Source organism: Onychomys torridus, chromosome 14 (assembly GCF_903995425.1).
Source record: "Onychomys torridus chromosome 14, mOncTor1.1, whole genome shotgun sequence".
Lineage (NCBI taxonomy): Eukaryota > Metazoa > Chordata > Mammalia > Rodentia > Cricetidae > Onychomys > Onychomys torridus.
In genome coordinates, this window is record NC_050456.1 from 53,902,036 (window position 1) to 53,917,707 (window position 15,672).

General features: G+C 46.1%; 1 protein-coding gene across 1 annotated transcript in view; it reads right to left on the bottom strand.

Moving 5' to 3' along the window:
* Tmed10 (transmembrane p24 trafficking protein 10) overlaps window positions 1-14,606 on the bottom strand; it is a 40,788-nt gene extending 26,182 nt beyond the window's left edge. Inside the window, exon 1 of the mRNA XM_036206044.1 lies at window positions 14,324-14,606. Within this exon, the coding sequence (XP_036061937.1) occupies window positions 14,324-14,548 (225 nt within the window). The 5' untranslated portion in view covers window positions 14,549-14,606. The remainder of the gene's footprint in view (window positions 1-14,323) is intronic.
* Window positions 14,607-15,672: the final 1,066 nt, after the last annotated feature.

The window sequence follows — 15,672 nt, forward strand, 5'->3', positions numbered from 1 at the left end:
GTCTGGGTGAAAGAGATTTCAACACTGCTTGCGCCATTAGTCTAGTTCCACAGGGAGCAGAAGTGTGGTTGTTAAGATTCCTTTAATCGGAAGACAGCCTTAGAGACCAACAGGGAGTAAGCAGGGAGCTTACAGCAGTGAACCAGCAGAGACTCCATCTTCTCCACACTCCGGCAGGACCAGGCCACTGGCCTAGACGACTACTCAATTTAACAGCATTTATAAGAGCTGGCACACATTTGCCCAATCATCTTATTTCCTAGAAGAGAGATTATGATCACTTTTAATTTTCTCCTAAAATATAAAAAGTATCCTTCAATGATTTTTTTTTAATTTAATGAAAGGAGCCATTTCAGATTACAAAAGTACTTAAACGCAGGTCCTAAAACTCTTGTTAAAGCATTGGTAACAATGTTGCATGATGTGAACATAAATCATGAACTCAGCTGGGCGGTGGTAGCAGCGCACGCCTGTAATCCCAGCACTCAGGAGGCAAAGGCAGGTGGATCTCTATGAGTTCGAGGCCAGCCTGGTCTACAGAGCTAGTCCAGGACAGGCTCCAAAGCTACAGAGAAACCCTGTCTCGAAAAACCAAAAAATAAAAATAAAAAATAAAAATAAATCAAGAACTCAGCTGTATTCCTCTGAAGGACTCCACAACAATTCATACCTCCAACTGGTACTTCTCAATGTCCCCGACATTGTGCTGAGAAACTACAATCATGGAAGAACTAATCATTCCATGACACCTGAAAACCCACTGGAGGTTAAGTTCATTCTAGGGCAAAGACTCAACTGCATTACTAGAGGGCTGAATGAAAGACCCACTTTTTTTAGATTTAATTTTATGTGTGTGAGTATTTTGCCTGCATGTATGTACATGTAACACGTGTGCCTAGAGGTCAAAAGACGGCATTATATACTCTGAAACTGGAGTTACAGTTGGTTGTGAGGAACCATGAGGCTGCTGGGACTGAACCCAAGTCCTCTGCAAGAGAAACAAAGGAGCCGTCTCTCCAGCCCCAACCTGTAGAGGTCTCAGCTTACAGAAAGCACTAGAGACCAGAACTGTTAAACACATAGCCCCTTTTCCTAGGGAGGACCGGTGCCTGCTCACCTGGAAGGCCGCAGTGGATGTTGTCTAACAACCTGGTGATCGTTTGCTAATCTACAGTGCCGGCCTTCACCTGAATCCCCATCCTGAGCAATCCTCTCAGTCAATAGCACACACCTCTCTGCTGGTTACAAGCCCTTCCTCCCTAGGCCCTTACCAACACCTTTATCAATCAATACAATTCATTCTTATGGCTAAGGTCACATGTGCTTGGCTGGAGAGCTGTAGCCATGCCCAATGCTTTGTTGTGATGTGACAACAACTTGTCACATGGAAACTGGAAACTGGTCCCCACAGTTTTACCATGTTTAAATGTGGGGAAAGAAACGGCTCGGTCAGACTCTAGAAGCAGCTGACCCAGCCCCAGCAGTCATGCTGACCAGGGTTTCATTTTTACCTCAGGAGGATCATTTCTCTGGCAGCTGTGACGCTTGCAGGGCCCACACCAACTCCAACCACTGCCTTTCGTCAGCCTGAAGTCTGCCTTCCAGAAATAATGTGTAATAACGCTTAGTGTTCCTTTGGCCATCACAATTCTATCCTTGTCGGGCGGTGGTGGCGCGCCTTTAATCCCAGCACTCAGGAGGCAGAGCCAGGCGGATCTCTGTGAGTTCGAGGCCAGCCTGGTCCACAGAGTGAGATCCAGGACAGGCACCAAAACTACACAGAGAAACACTGTCCGGGAAAAAAACAAAAAAAGAAGGAAAAATTATTTCCTTATCACTTAGGTTAACCCAAACATGTAAGATTTGGATACTTAGAAATCTAAGCAACTGAGCTTTCAGGTTGGACTAACTCATACGAATTTGCTGGGTATTCTAACAGGTCTTAATATTTTCCTAAAAACCAGTAAGTTCTCTACCAAGTACAAATAACTACAATTACTTAATAGCAAAGCTATTAGTCTCACAAAGAAAAAAAAAAAAATCGCATCCGCTCACCCCAACACCATTATATAAACCAGCAGGTGATAAAACTAAAGAATAGGAAACTGGGCCAAACTCAGTGATTGATCACAGCCTACAGTCTATGGGCTGAAATGAAATCTATTTATTGGTTTTCCAGGTAGGGTTTTGCCTTGTAGTAATGGGTAGCCTGGAATTCATGGTAACTCTCCTGCATCAGTCCCCGAGTGCTAGGATTGCAATGCAAGCGAATGATGTTGCTTTTGTTTTGTTTGTTACTGTTCTGGTTTTTCAAGACAGGGTTTCTCTACATAGGCCTGGCTGTCCTGGAACTCCCTCCAGAGACCAGACTGGCCTTGAACTTAGAAATCTGCCTGCCTCTACCTCCCTAGTGCTGGACTGAAAGTCGTGCACCACCACACCAGGCACAAATGATGTTTTTAACTTTTCTTTAATTACGGAATTTTTATTACAGCTGGGCTGGAACTCAACAGGTATCAAACCTGGGTAATCTTACTATAGGGTCCTACTCCTGAAGCCTAACTCCTATGACAGGGTTACAGCCACAAGTCACCCTGCACTGCCATGCCCGGCTAAAATACTTGTGGTGATTACCATAGGATTCTCTAATTAAACAAAGCTAATATTAAAATTTGTCCACAAATGACATCATGGAATATAAAGTAATAAAATTTAGTTTCTAGGTAACAGTTTCTAATGAAAAGCAAACCAAAATTCACAACTTGAAAAAAGAGGAGAAGGTGTTAATTATATAAGCAGAGAATGTGATGTCAAGACTATGTGAATAGTCACACTGAAACCGTCAACGGAGTGAGAAAATGGCTCACTGGGGAAACAGTCATCTAGAATTCTATCTTCTTGGACTAGTCTAAGCAGTGGTTAGGAGCAGGTTCTTGAGTTGGTCCTGAGGCCTGCCTGCTGACCAATTCTGTTACTAAACAAGGTAACATCCTGCCCCAACGTAGAAGGGGCTGTAGGTAGCTGAGGCCAAGAAAGCACTTAGGGATAAAATGGTTCACGTGGAGGAAGGAACAAGTGTTTCAAGAGCCTGGGTCTGTATGGTACCTTTGGCCTTAAGTCTGCTTGAAATGAAGATTCAAAGACTGGGAGAGAAACAAACTGAGTTATATATAATTTGTTTAGTGATGAAAGCCCACAGATTCATCCCAGGGACAATTTTCCTGGAACTAAACATTAACAATTTATCAGGAAAGTTTCTGTCATTTTCAACCACAGCCTGCCAAAGACACAAATGGAGTGAGTTGATATGGGTGCTCTTAGTGACCTGACCTTCTGTACTGATGATGGCCTGATCTCATACAGTACTTCCTCAGGACCTAGAGGAACCTGAATGTTCCTACACCCTGGCTCTCTGCCTGGCCCCCTGACCACGACTCTCTTCTCCATCACAGCCCACTCCTGTTGCTCACAGATACCAGTCTTGCTCCAAAATTGCAAGGATGGGACTATTGGGCCACCTGTTGCTACAATTGTTGGGGGAAGGCATCGGAAAAAAAAAAAAAAAAAACTTATTAAGAACACTATCTATTCTAACAACAGACAATCCAATAAACAAAACCAGGGCTCCCTGGAGAAATGGGGATCCTGGATTCTAGGACCAATTGGAAAATATACATGATCATAATATCTTATAATGTCAGGAAGTGAGGAAGCCCTCAAAAACAAAACCCCAAGGGTGGGAGCATGTGAAAGGGTGGGACAAGCCCAAGGAAACTGCTCTGAGCAGCCAAAGCTGGAAACAACTGGATCTCCATATAAAGTAGAAATGGATTGTGATCTGAAGTATCCACTATCTATGAATCCAACAACTGACGGAGGAGAGACAAGTCTCTTTCAAAAGACTGAGACCACACCCTTACGGAGGGAATCTAACTCTCCTCTCCTTAAGTGTGGGCTGGCTGCACTAAATGACTTCACCCCAAAGAGCACAGTATAAAAAAAGGCTACAGTGGAGAAGCCTGACAAACACGAACTCAGCCAGATGATCTGCGACAGTCATGTGGTATGTGGTAAGAGGGACATTTGACCTCTGTAGCCCCCACCCACACTCCCACACCCAGTTCTATGAGACAAAAGAGCCATCCCAGGGGGCTGGAAAGATGGTTAAAAGCACTGGTTGCTCTTCCAGAGGACCCAGGTTTGATTCTCAGTACCCACACAGTAGCTAACAACCACCTCAAACCTCTTCTGGTCTCTGTAGGCAACAGGCTCACACATGGTGCACAGACATACAAATACAAGCAACACTTATACACATAAAATAATCTTACATTTTTATTGCCCTCTCTCCTGGTTTTGGTTTTGTTTCTCTGTGTAACAGCTCTGGCTGTCCTAGAACTCGCTTTGTAGACCAGCCTGGCCTTGAACTCAGAGAGATCCACCTGCCTCTGCCTCCCGAGTGCTGTTAAATTTTTTTTTAAATAAATTTAATAGAAATGTGAAAATAAGGCCGGGTGGTGGTGGCACATGCCTTTAATCCCAGCACCCTGGAGGCAGAGGCAGGCGGATCTCTGTGAGTGTGAGGCCAGCCTGGTCTACAGAGTGAGATCCAGGACAGCCACCAAAACTACACAGAGAAACCCTGTCTTGAAGGCCTGCCCCCCAACAAAACAAAACAAAGCAAAGCAAAACAAAACAAAACCAAAAAAGCAATGTGAAGATGAAACTCCCTTCAGGTTGGCCCTTATCTACACTCTTCTTAGGTTACGGCCAGTCTGATATAATATCGAGTAAAGGATTTCAAGGACTACCACCAACCTCGAAGGGCCTGCCTAGAAGCTCTAGTACAGAAAAACACCCTCAACAGAGAACCTACTTTCTCCTTTAGAGACAACACACGATGCAGTTAAGATGAAAGGTTCTGGGCTGGAGAGATGGCTCAGCAGGTAGGAGTACTTATTGATCTTACAGAGCAACCAGTTCAATCCCCAAGACCCCCATGATGGCTCACAAGCATCAGTGACTCCAGTCTCAGGGGATCCAAGGTCTTCTTCTGGACTCCTTCAGGACCAGGCACAAATGTGGTACACAGGTACATATGCAAGCAAAACACCCATCCATGTAAGAGAAAATAATTAAAAAGCTGGAGGTCCTAAGCTGGGCATGGTAGTGCATGCCAAGAGTCACAGCACTTGGGCAGAGGTAGAGGGTCAAGAAGTCCAGAGTTCAAAGCCAGCTGGGCTAGGCAAGACCTGGTCTCAAGCAAACAAACAACAACAAAAAACAAAGGGAAGAAAAATGATGGAAGGTTCTAGAGCCTGACTCTTGGTCCATGTTTAAAGCACAGTTACATCACTTACTGGCTGTGAAGCCTTTAACACACTTGTGCAGACTTCATAAGATGAGTGAAGAGGGTCAAGACCTAGAACAGTGCCTGTCACACAAGCACTCAGTGCAATGTTACTGTTTGAAGGACTAGCAGCACTGATCACAACTGTCTGTTAGTCCTAACTCAGAACTCCCGAAACCACCAGGTATCCCCACTCTTCCCACCGAACTGTACTAAGAGATGGCAGAGCAGTGTGCTGTGTTAACGAGACTCAGGGACGCCTGGGACCCAGATGGTCACTGCATGGGAACAGGGAAACAACCGGGTCCATCTTCAAGGAAACAGTGGGATATTTATGGGATGTTTTCTTGATTAATGACTGATGTGGGAGAGCCCAGCTCACTGGGAGCAGTGCCACCCTGGGCAGGTGGTCCTGGATAATATAAGAAAACAAATTGAGCAAGCCTCGAGGAACATGCCAGTAAAACCCCATTCCACCAAGGCCTCTGTTTCAGTTTCTGCCTCCAGGTTCCTGCCCCGACTTCCCGGAATACACGCTGGATTATCAAGTTGCTTTTGGTCACAGTGTTTTATCACAGCAACAGAAACCCTAACTAACAGTGAGAGATCCAAGGGTAACTCCAGAATGTGGCTTATAATCTGATAAGGAGTAAACTACAGGAATAATCTAACAGGAAGCCGGGTCAGCTACTCATACCTGTAATCCCAGGACTTGTGGGGCAGAGGAGGATCAACTTTGAGGCCCACTACAGTGAGTACCTGGGCTTCCAGGGAAGACCCTATCTCAAACAACCAAACCAAAACAAACAAACCCAGGTGTTCTAGGATGGGGAAAGACTGGCGAGCAGTTCCAAAAGGCTATGGCTGGCAAGCCGGGTCAGCCGGTAGGGGGTTGATGACAGTCTGGTGATTGAGTCCTATCCCTGGAACCACAGTAGAAACAGAAAATCAACTTGTCCTGCATGTCGCCCTGACTTCCACATGCTCACATGGGATTCTTACATGTGTACACACACACACAAGTGCGAAGCCAGGGCCAGTAATCCATACCTACAATTTCAACATTTGGGAAATAGGGAGAGGAAGAACTCAGCTACATAGCAAGCTTGAGCCTAGCCTAGGCTACATGAGACCATGTCTTAAGATGAGGGAAAGGAAAGACAGACTACCTCAGGGCAGGTGTTAAGTAAAGTGAGTATTCTAGAAGTTCTGAGTTCAACTTCCTGCACAAAGAAATATGCAAACCACAAGTTGCCACTGTATCTCAAAAATGAAGAACACAGAATTTACTGATTTTTCTTCTTCATTTTTTGGGTAAGATTTATTTATTTTTATTTTTTGTTTTTTTCAAGACAGGGTTTCTCTGTGTAGCTTAGCACCTTTCCTGGAACTCACTTGGTAGCCCAGGCTGGCCTTGAACTCACAGAGATCCGCCTGCCTCTGCCTCCTGAGTGCTGGGATTAAAGGCGTGCGCCACCAATGCCTGGCCAAGATTTATTTTTATTTTTAATTATGTCTGTCTATGTAGAGAGGTGCAGGTGGCCCTGGAGCTGGAATTATAGGTGATTGTAAGTCACTCAGTGGGGTGCTAGGAACCAAACTCAAGTCCTCTGCAAGAGCAGTACCTGCTAATTCAAACCCACTTAGCCATCTCTCTAGCCCCTCCTGATTTCACAAATACAAAGCAAATACAAAGTCTATCAGCTGTACTTCTGGAAGTCAGAAGAACACACAGACGATACTTCAAACAAAGCCAAACTGAAACAGCTTCAACACTAAATTCCTTCAAATTTCCCACCCAATTCAGTGCTGACACACACCCATGGTGTTCAAGCTCAAATACGATCAGCGAAGGGGGCTTCTGAAGCACTGCTGAGACTCGGAAGTGGAAACTGGCGAGCGGTGGTGGTGGTGGTGGTGGTGGTGGTGGTGGTGGTGGTGGTGCTCTCTTCCTGCGTCTCTCAGCATTTGCTGCACTGACCTAACATAGGCAACAGTCATGCTCAACTGCAGGGGTAGACACGGGCAGAAGAGGAAGAAGGAGAGGAAGGGGGGGGGATGGGAATGAAAGACCAGCTGCTGCCCTAACAACACTACTGCGGGGGTGAAGCCAGATCAAATGTTTTTTTTCATACTGTTCCAGGGTTATTTACGGTAAAAACCTCCAGCATGACCCTCTTAGCACAAACAAAGCCTTGTTCTCTTTTAACAACTAGTCTCTTGATTTCCCACACATTATGTTGAACAATGAAGTTGGGGCGCAGGATAAAGCAGATGACATCAACCTCCCTCAAGTCTGAGGCTTGTTTGGGAGCCCAAATTCTGGTCTGTGGCCAGCTGGATGATTTCACAGAGGGCCCTACTGTCCACACTGCCAGGCTGATATGAATATGGGGGTGGTGGCTTAGCACCATCCAGTCAGCAACTGACAAGTCAAAGTCACTGCACCCCTCCAAGTCACCTTTATAAATAACCTGCTCCACTTCTTAAAAACTGGACTGTCTTCAGAAGTTATCACTGGTTTCAAAATCTAAGCAGTCCCCCTTTCTAGAGTAGTTCAGAAGATGCAAAGCTGTAGACAACTGGTCACTGAGTAAGTTCAATGAAGAAACACTATCCTTTCTTTAACTTTTAGGAAGAAACTGCAAGGTCAGGGCCTCAGTAACAACAAGACTTGTATAATACATAAGAAACTCAACTGCCATGCAATCAGTGTTAACATGCCAACTGGCCTTCTGGAGTAAACCATCTGGTTACTGGTCTGGTTTTAACCTACTGATAACAATAACATTAAATATCTATTTAAAAGGGCCATATTTTCATGAAAAGTAAGGATTCACATAGTAGTTACTGGTAAAAAGAGAAGCTTCTTTTGAGAAATAAGCAACAAGTATTCAATTGTTTTCCCTCTATAACTTGCCTCTGTAACACAGAGATGTCTTAGTATAGGCACCAGAAATATAATCATTCCCTTAAAAAAAAAAACAAAACCTGGAAACTGTATTACACACAATGTGTCTTCACACTGTCCAGCATGCGTGTTCACGTCTGCAGTCCCTACACTTAGAACCATCAGCTCCTACAACAGGCTTCATCGGGCCTGGAATAAGAGTGTAACATCTATATTAACCACGGATGATGAGGGGACGCCCAGCTTCAAATCTGGGTAGCAAAGTCTTTATAATCTACTACCGAGGATGGCTTAGCCTCATTCTGTGCAATGAGTGGGGAAGAGAGTGATAAGGCAGACAACAGGGAATCTTCAACACCAAGTGCGTCTGAAACAGCATGAGAATCCCCCCACCACCACCACCCACACTGTATGGCTAGCTGTCCGGAGGAAGTCCCTGACCCTTCACTAGCCTTCTCCACCAATCACTTCCTCCCCACTGTCTGACTTTTCACAACACAACTCACAACCGGAGGAAATCAGGCTTCTTCATCTTCCTTTATGTTTTATCTTTGTTGTTCCTCACTACAGTTCATGGACTTTAACTCATAAACCATTAACATTCAAAAATAGTAAACAACTATTTTTGAATTAATAGGGGACTCACAAACAGAATGCTCAGAACCCCTCTCATTAAAACATTCCATATCGCCAGGCCGTGGTGGCGTACTCTTTAATCCCAGCACTCAGGGAGGCAGAGGCAGGCAGATCTCTGAGTTTGAGGCCAGCCTGGTCTACAGACAGAGATCCAGGGTGGTCAGGGCTACACAGAGAAACCCTGTTTCATAAACTGATACTCCACAAAAAAATAAATAAATAATAAAAAACAAAAACCCACCACCACCAAAACCCACATTCCATATCTGGTCACTTCAATCCTATATGAGGCCAGAGAACAATTAAGTTTTTGTTCAGTGGAGATGATAGAGTGTCAACACCTGTGAACAGAGCAAAACTGGTTCCCTGACTACAGAACCACTTAACTCAGTTCTTTTAGCCCCATGAGCTCTACCATCACTACATGAGAGGAGATGCCTTCAGTAATTAGAGCTCACCCTCCATAATTACTGCAGTTGCTAGCACCTGAATCCAAATCTCTGCGTGGAGATCTGGGCTGTCTTCACTCACTATTCCACAGGGAGGGGTGGTGATGCTCCCTGCATCCCAGCACTTGGGAGGTGGAGGCAGAAGGGTCAGGAATTCAAAGTCATCCTCTGCTATCCTGTGCTACATGAAACCCCATCTCAAGCCTTTCCCCCCAACTCTGCAAAAGAAAAACAAGAGAGGTGAGCAGGGTGGTCAGCGCCTTTAACCTCAGCAGGCAGGGGGCTGTAGCAAACTCAAGATCAGCCTGGGCTATGCAGAGCCCCTGTTTTCAAACAAGCAAGCAAAAAATAGAGGGGCTGGGGTAGCGGCTCAGGCAACAGGAAAATGGGGACCTCACCTGAGTTTGGATCCCCAGCACCACTTAAAAAGTCAAGTGCAGCAATGAGAACCTACAATCCCAGCTCTGGGGAGGCTGGAACAGGAGGCTCCCTAGAGTTTGCTTTCTAGCTAGTGTTGGGGAGATCCAGGTTTAGCAAGGGATTTTGTATTTAGTATTTAAAAGAAAGAAATAAGGTAGATAGTGATAAAGGAAGATACCTGATGCTGACTTCTGGTGAGCACATATATACATGTGTACACACACACACACACACACACAGACAGAGAGAGAGAGAGAGAGAGAGAGAGAGAGAGAGAGAGAGAGAGGTGGATAGACACTTGGATAGACACTAAGAAGGCTGTCCTGTCAAGCAGAGTATACTGAAAGCACATAGGAGGTGCCCAAGCTGCGAATGGACCAACTTAAAACAGCATTATATACAGAAGATATTCAGTATGACTAAAGTAAAGGTGAGAGAATGGAAGTGAAGGGAGGAATCACAGATGAGGAAAGCGTGGTAACCACTCATCTGTTCACTCACTTCTTTTGTTAAATTCTGCCATGTGCTAGGCATCATATTAGACATAAGCACTGCAATAGGACACACCCGCTACTCAAAGAACTTACAGCCTATCTTAAGAGACGGGTCAATGCAGGAGAAACAGGGATCTGTAGCACAGGCACTAGGTACATTATTGGACAGTAAGATGTCCTCAGACAGGAGGATGGGTCCCTGAGGTTCACCCAAGCACTAGCTTAATCTGGTGGCACAGGCCTGCTACCACTTGGGAGGCTGAGGCAGACAGATCCTGAGTAAAAAGCCCGAAGAAGAACTGGGAACATAGCTCAATGGTAAAATGCTTGTCTACTAGATTCAATCCTCAGTTCTATCTCTTATCCCGCTCCAAAAAGTGTTCCAAAAAGTGATGGGGATATAGATGTAGAGTGCTTGCCTGGCATGTACAAGGCCTTGGGTTCGATCCCAGGCACCACATAAAACAGTCATGGCGGTACACAGCTACAAAGCCAGCTGGAGGGCAATCTGGGACACATGAAACCCTATTTCAAACCAAACCAACAAAAGCAAGCACTATATATTCACAAAGATTCTTCAGGGCAATCGCCACGCACTGTGTTTCATGGTCCAACTGTACTACACAAAGTCCTCATTTCTCCTACCTCAACTCAAACTGAACCTGAGCCAGATGAAGGGTATATGACTTAAGAGCCGACCCATAGGCTGATCAAAGACCTGTACTGTGGCATGACATGTAAGCAGGAGCTATGTGCTGGCGAGGTACACTTTTGAAGCTGAAATGATTGATGCACTGTAGGGATCCTTGAGGATCACAATTTTAAGAAGTAGAACTAAGTGATAGATAGTATAGTTGCAAGCTGCCGAGGGGCTTATGAGTAAATATGAAATACATATATTACATAAAAATAAATGTTTAAAAAAATTCAGTACTCTGAGAACTTTTGATTAAAATGTCGATTCCCAGGCGGTGGTGGCACACACCTTTAATCCCTGTACTAGGAAGGCAGAGGCAGGCAGATCCTGAGTTCGAAGCCAGCCTAGTCTACAGAGTGAGTTCCAGCACAGGCAGTGCTACACAGAGAAACCTGGTCTCAGAGCCCCCACACGTGTACATGTGGAAGTCAGAGGACAACTTTTGGGAGTTGATTCTCTCCACCCACCATGTGGGTTCCAGGCGTTGAACTCTGGCTTAGTGACTAGAGTCTTTGCCTACTGAACCACCTCACCAGTCCACAAGTGATGAAATCTTAGTACATTCTGGGTATTACATGCTATTAGGGAAACATTATGGGATTTTAATGTGTTGCTTTAAGAAAGGGGTCTGAATATGTTAAACCACACAGGTCTCAAGCTCACGGGCTCAAGTGACCTCACCTCAGCCTTTTTTTACTGTGTTGCTCATCCTGGTTCTAAATTCTTGGGACTCAGCTAATCCTCCTGCCTCAGTCTCCTTAGAAGCTAGGACTACAGACACATGCAACTGCACCTAGCTCACTGTTAATTTTGAAAGGGTGTCGTATGGCCATAAAACATGATAGTCATGTTCCTATCTTTTAAGAGACTCACGCTGACGTCAGCTGGGCTGAAATACTATTATGTAGGGTGTCCTGGGCGTGCAAGAATTTAACATAAAATACTCTTTTCCCTTTGAAGACTGAAGATTAAACAAGTATGGGTCCTGAAGAGTTGCAGACTCTGGGCAGTAGATGTAAATTCTCTACAATGATGAAAATGAAACACTGCTAAAAACAACTTGGGTTGGCAACAAAACTCAGGACTTTGATATCAAAATCTGTAATTTTTAAAATTTCCCTTTTTAAAACCAGATGGAACAAAGGGGCCCACATGTTTGCAAGGCAAGTCTCATCAACAACTGGGTACTGCTGGGCATACTGGCACTGCTATGGTCCCTGCACTTGCAAGGCTGAGGCAGGAGGACGGAGGGTTCCAGGCCAACCTGGGCTTCCAGTGAGGCCTACAACCAAACAAAGGGGAGTGCTGGCCACTCCAAATCCTCTCTCTCCTTCCCTCATGGCCGTTTCTCGGCTTTCCTCTCCTTTTTAACACCTGGCCCAATTCGTTCCTGTGTCCTATCTACTTGGCATTTAGGATTCCCGTAGTCCAATTAAGCTGGCGAGCACTAAGAACCCGGCAGACAAAGCGAGAGTAACTGAGCGTTGGTGAAATACTAGTGAGCAGAAGCACAGATTCCTGCTGGTGATGTCCCTTCACCAGCCTAGAGCATCCATCCCCAGACATTCATTACTCTAGGTTTGACCACGGGTCCTGTCGTCACCAGATGCTACTAGAAGCAAGGCAACACACTTAACACTCCAGAAAATACAAACAGGAAAACAAGTCCACCCTTAGGACACTACTGCTGGCCTACTAAGGGAGACAGAGGGCAAACAGTAGTTACGATGAGCTCTGTCCAGAAAGGCCCAGTTAGAACCCAAACTGGGAACTAACAATATATGAGGCTTCAAGACAGGTCTTGTGAGGAGCACTACAGAGCACGATGGCAAATGTAAATTATCTGAAGACAAGCAACAGTGAGCCACTGAATGGCTTTCAAGCACAGGACTCCAGGAAACAGCAACACCACAGAGCTTGCAAGACCTCTCTGACTGCTCCATCCAAGTCTTTGAGGGGACTTTCTGGGGACTACTTCTACTATGAAGAGCCAGAAGCTACTAAACCCCAAACATTGGATCTACGTCTTTAAAATGTACCATCACCACTTTCTTGGGTAGACAGTTCAATATTTAAAGAGGATAATAAGTGCTGGGTCACCAAACAACAGCCCTGAAAATAGTCTCTCTCTCTCTCTCAAATAAAGGATGTTTCATCATCCACCACTGTGGTCCAACACCTTAAGTATAAACAGTATATCCGAAGCTAGTTAAAAGCAAACTGTTTCAGGCTGGAGAGATGGCTCAGAGGTTTAGATCGCTTGTTACTCTTTCAGAAGACCCAGGCTGGGCTCCTAGCATCCATGTGGTGGCTTACAACCGCCTATAACTCCAGTTTTAGGAAATCTGATGCCCTCCACCAGCCCTAGGCACCCACAGGGTACACATACATACATGTAGGTAGAACACTCATGTATAAAGTAAAATAAATCTAAAAAAAAAAAAAAAAGTAAATTGTTTCTTCTATTTAGCTTAAGAATGTGAAATTTTCACTCTGTTAAAAAGAAACAAAAAATTACCAGTGTTTATTATGAATGGATACAGTTACTCAGAACACAATCGACTCTTGACTATTAACAACTCACAAACCTGGCCAAGCAGAACGCCACTGAAAACTGGGACCAAATGGCCTCATGTAAACTGTCACCATCCACCAGCTGACCCTTGTAGGGAAGGGAAACCACTAGCGACGATGACCATCTTGTGTCCAATAACAGACTCTAATAAATCCCAGAAATTACAAATGAAAAGCCAAGGAAGACTGCAGCACCATTCTGTCTAAATACACCTAATGGGCCAGTTCCATTTGGAACCCTTGTTCCTACAGTAAGGCCAACGGTACCCATCTGCTCCATAGGGTGGTGTCTGAACTAAGTGTACCACCTTTACGAGGCACAGGAAATGACACGGCAGATACTTAATAAATCACAAACTGTTATTAGTCACAGTCAATCTTATTGTCTCCACTACCCTGTAGGTGTTTGAGGTGTCTTATGATGTCAGTCCCCACCGATCCTCTACAGGATGTCTCAGGAAAACCACGTGATTGCTCAAGATCGCCGAGCCCTCGCAGAGACAGGACCCTGACGAAACAGTCCGAGCTCCCGGGACTCCGGGGCCGCCAACGCCTCGCAGCCCTGCCAAGGGCCCAGACTTCTGGCGCGCAGCCCCGCCCCGCGAACCCCAGCGCGCGGGGTGAAGGGGCGGTCCCCACCGCACGTCCTCACCGCTCACGGGGGTGGGGGAGACCAAGCCAACCCCCGGCCTCCGCCCGCCCGCCCGCCGGCCGGCCTCCCCGGACCTCGGCCTCCCCCGGACCAGGCCGGCCATCTCGCGGCGCCCGCCCCCGCGCCGCCCCGGGCCGCACCTTAAGGTGGGTGCGCAGGCCGCCGGCGCCCCCAGACTGGTCGGTGATCTCGTAGGCGCCCGTCACCAGCAGGTCCTTGTGGATCTCCTCGCGGAGACACTTGCGAGAGTTCACGGGCAGATGGAAGGAGATGGCGAGGACCGTGCTGGGGCCCAGCAGGAAGAGAAAGAGCAGCGCAGACGGGCGAGGGCCAGGCCGGGAGAGTGGGCCAGACAAACCAGACATGGTGCCGGAGCCTCGTTCACCACCCGGGGCCTCTAGCGCGCCGGAACCGGGGGCGCCCACGTGACTCGCCTCTGACCTAGCGAGGCCGCCGGTGCCATTTTGGAGATGGGCTAAACCGAGGAAGACTGTGTGATAAATACGTTTTTAAAATCGAGGCAAGATACGGTAGTATGCCATAACCACGGGCTGAAGGGGCTAGAGAAGAGTTTCCAGGGTGTTGGTTTTTTTTTCCTTACAAGATTTATTTTCTGCGGAACCGAAAGACCGCTGAGTGAGCCATAGTAAGTATGGGCAGCCCTGGAAGTAATTCAAGTTTATCGTCCCGGAAGTGGTTCATGCGAACTTTAAAGTCGGTGACACCATGGCAACCAGCCCCCAATAAGGAACGGCCACAAGGCCTTTTCCCTGGGCCCGCCCACCGGCTGCACACACACACACACACACACACACACACACACACACACACACACACACACACACACACACACACACACACACACACACACACACACACACACACACACACACACACACACGAGAGAGAGATCTGGGAACACACACGAGATCTGGGACAGTGAAGTACTGAAGAGGAGAAATACAAAGGGAAGTTGTTTAAATTTGGCTTCTAGTGAGTGTGGGCCACTAACTCAGAGAAGACTGTGTAGAGATAGAGAGCAACAGGGGATGTGAATTAACAGGTATCCAGTGACTGCCTCTAACCTAGTATCCGCCCTGGTGTACCTTTGGTACTCACAATGTACGTCTTATTTATTTGAGAAACATCAGTAGTCTGCTGTGATAAGCTATACTCTAACCAAACATTTAAATTTATGTCTTGGTCCAGTCAGAGACGAGCATAAAATATTACTTACCAGATGAGCATTGTCAAGAGAGGAAACTGCACGTTTCCAAAGCATCTTCTGTACATCCAAGTGGCTCGTTCGTAGTAAGCTGATTCACATAGGAATCATTCATTCATTCGCTACCTACTGTGTGCTAGACACTGCACTAGGCATGTATAATGTGTTTGTTGATGTACATCCTGATATACTCAACAGACCTAGCAGTCTTAATTTAAACCAGTGATGAAACAGCCGGGCGGTGGTGGCTCACACCTTTAACCC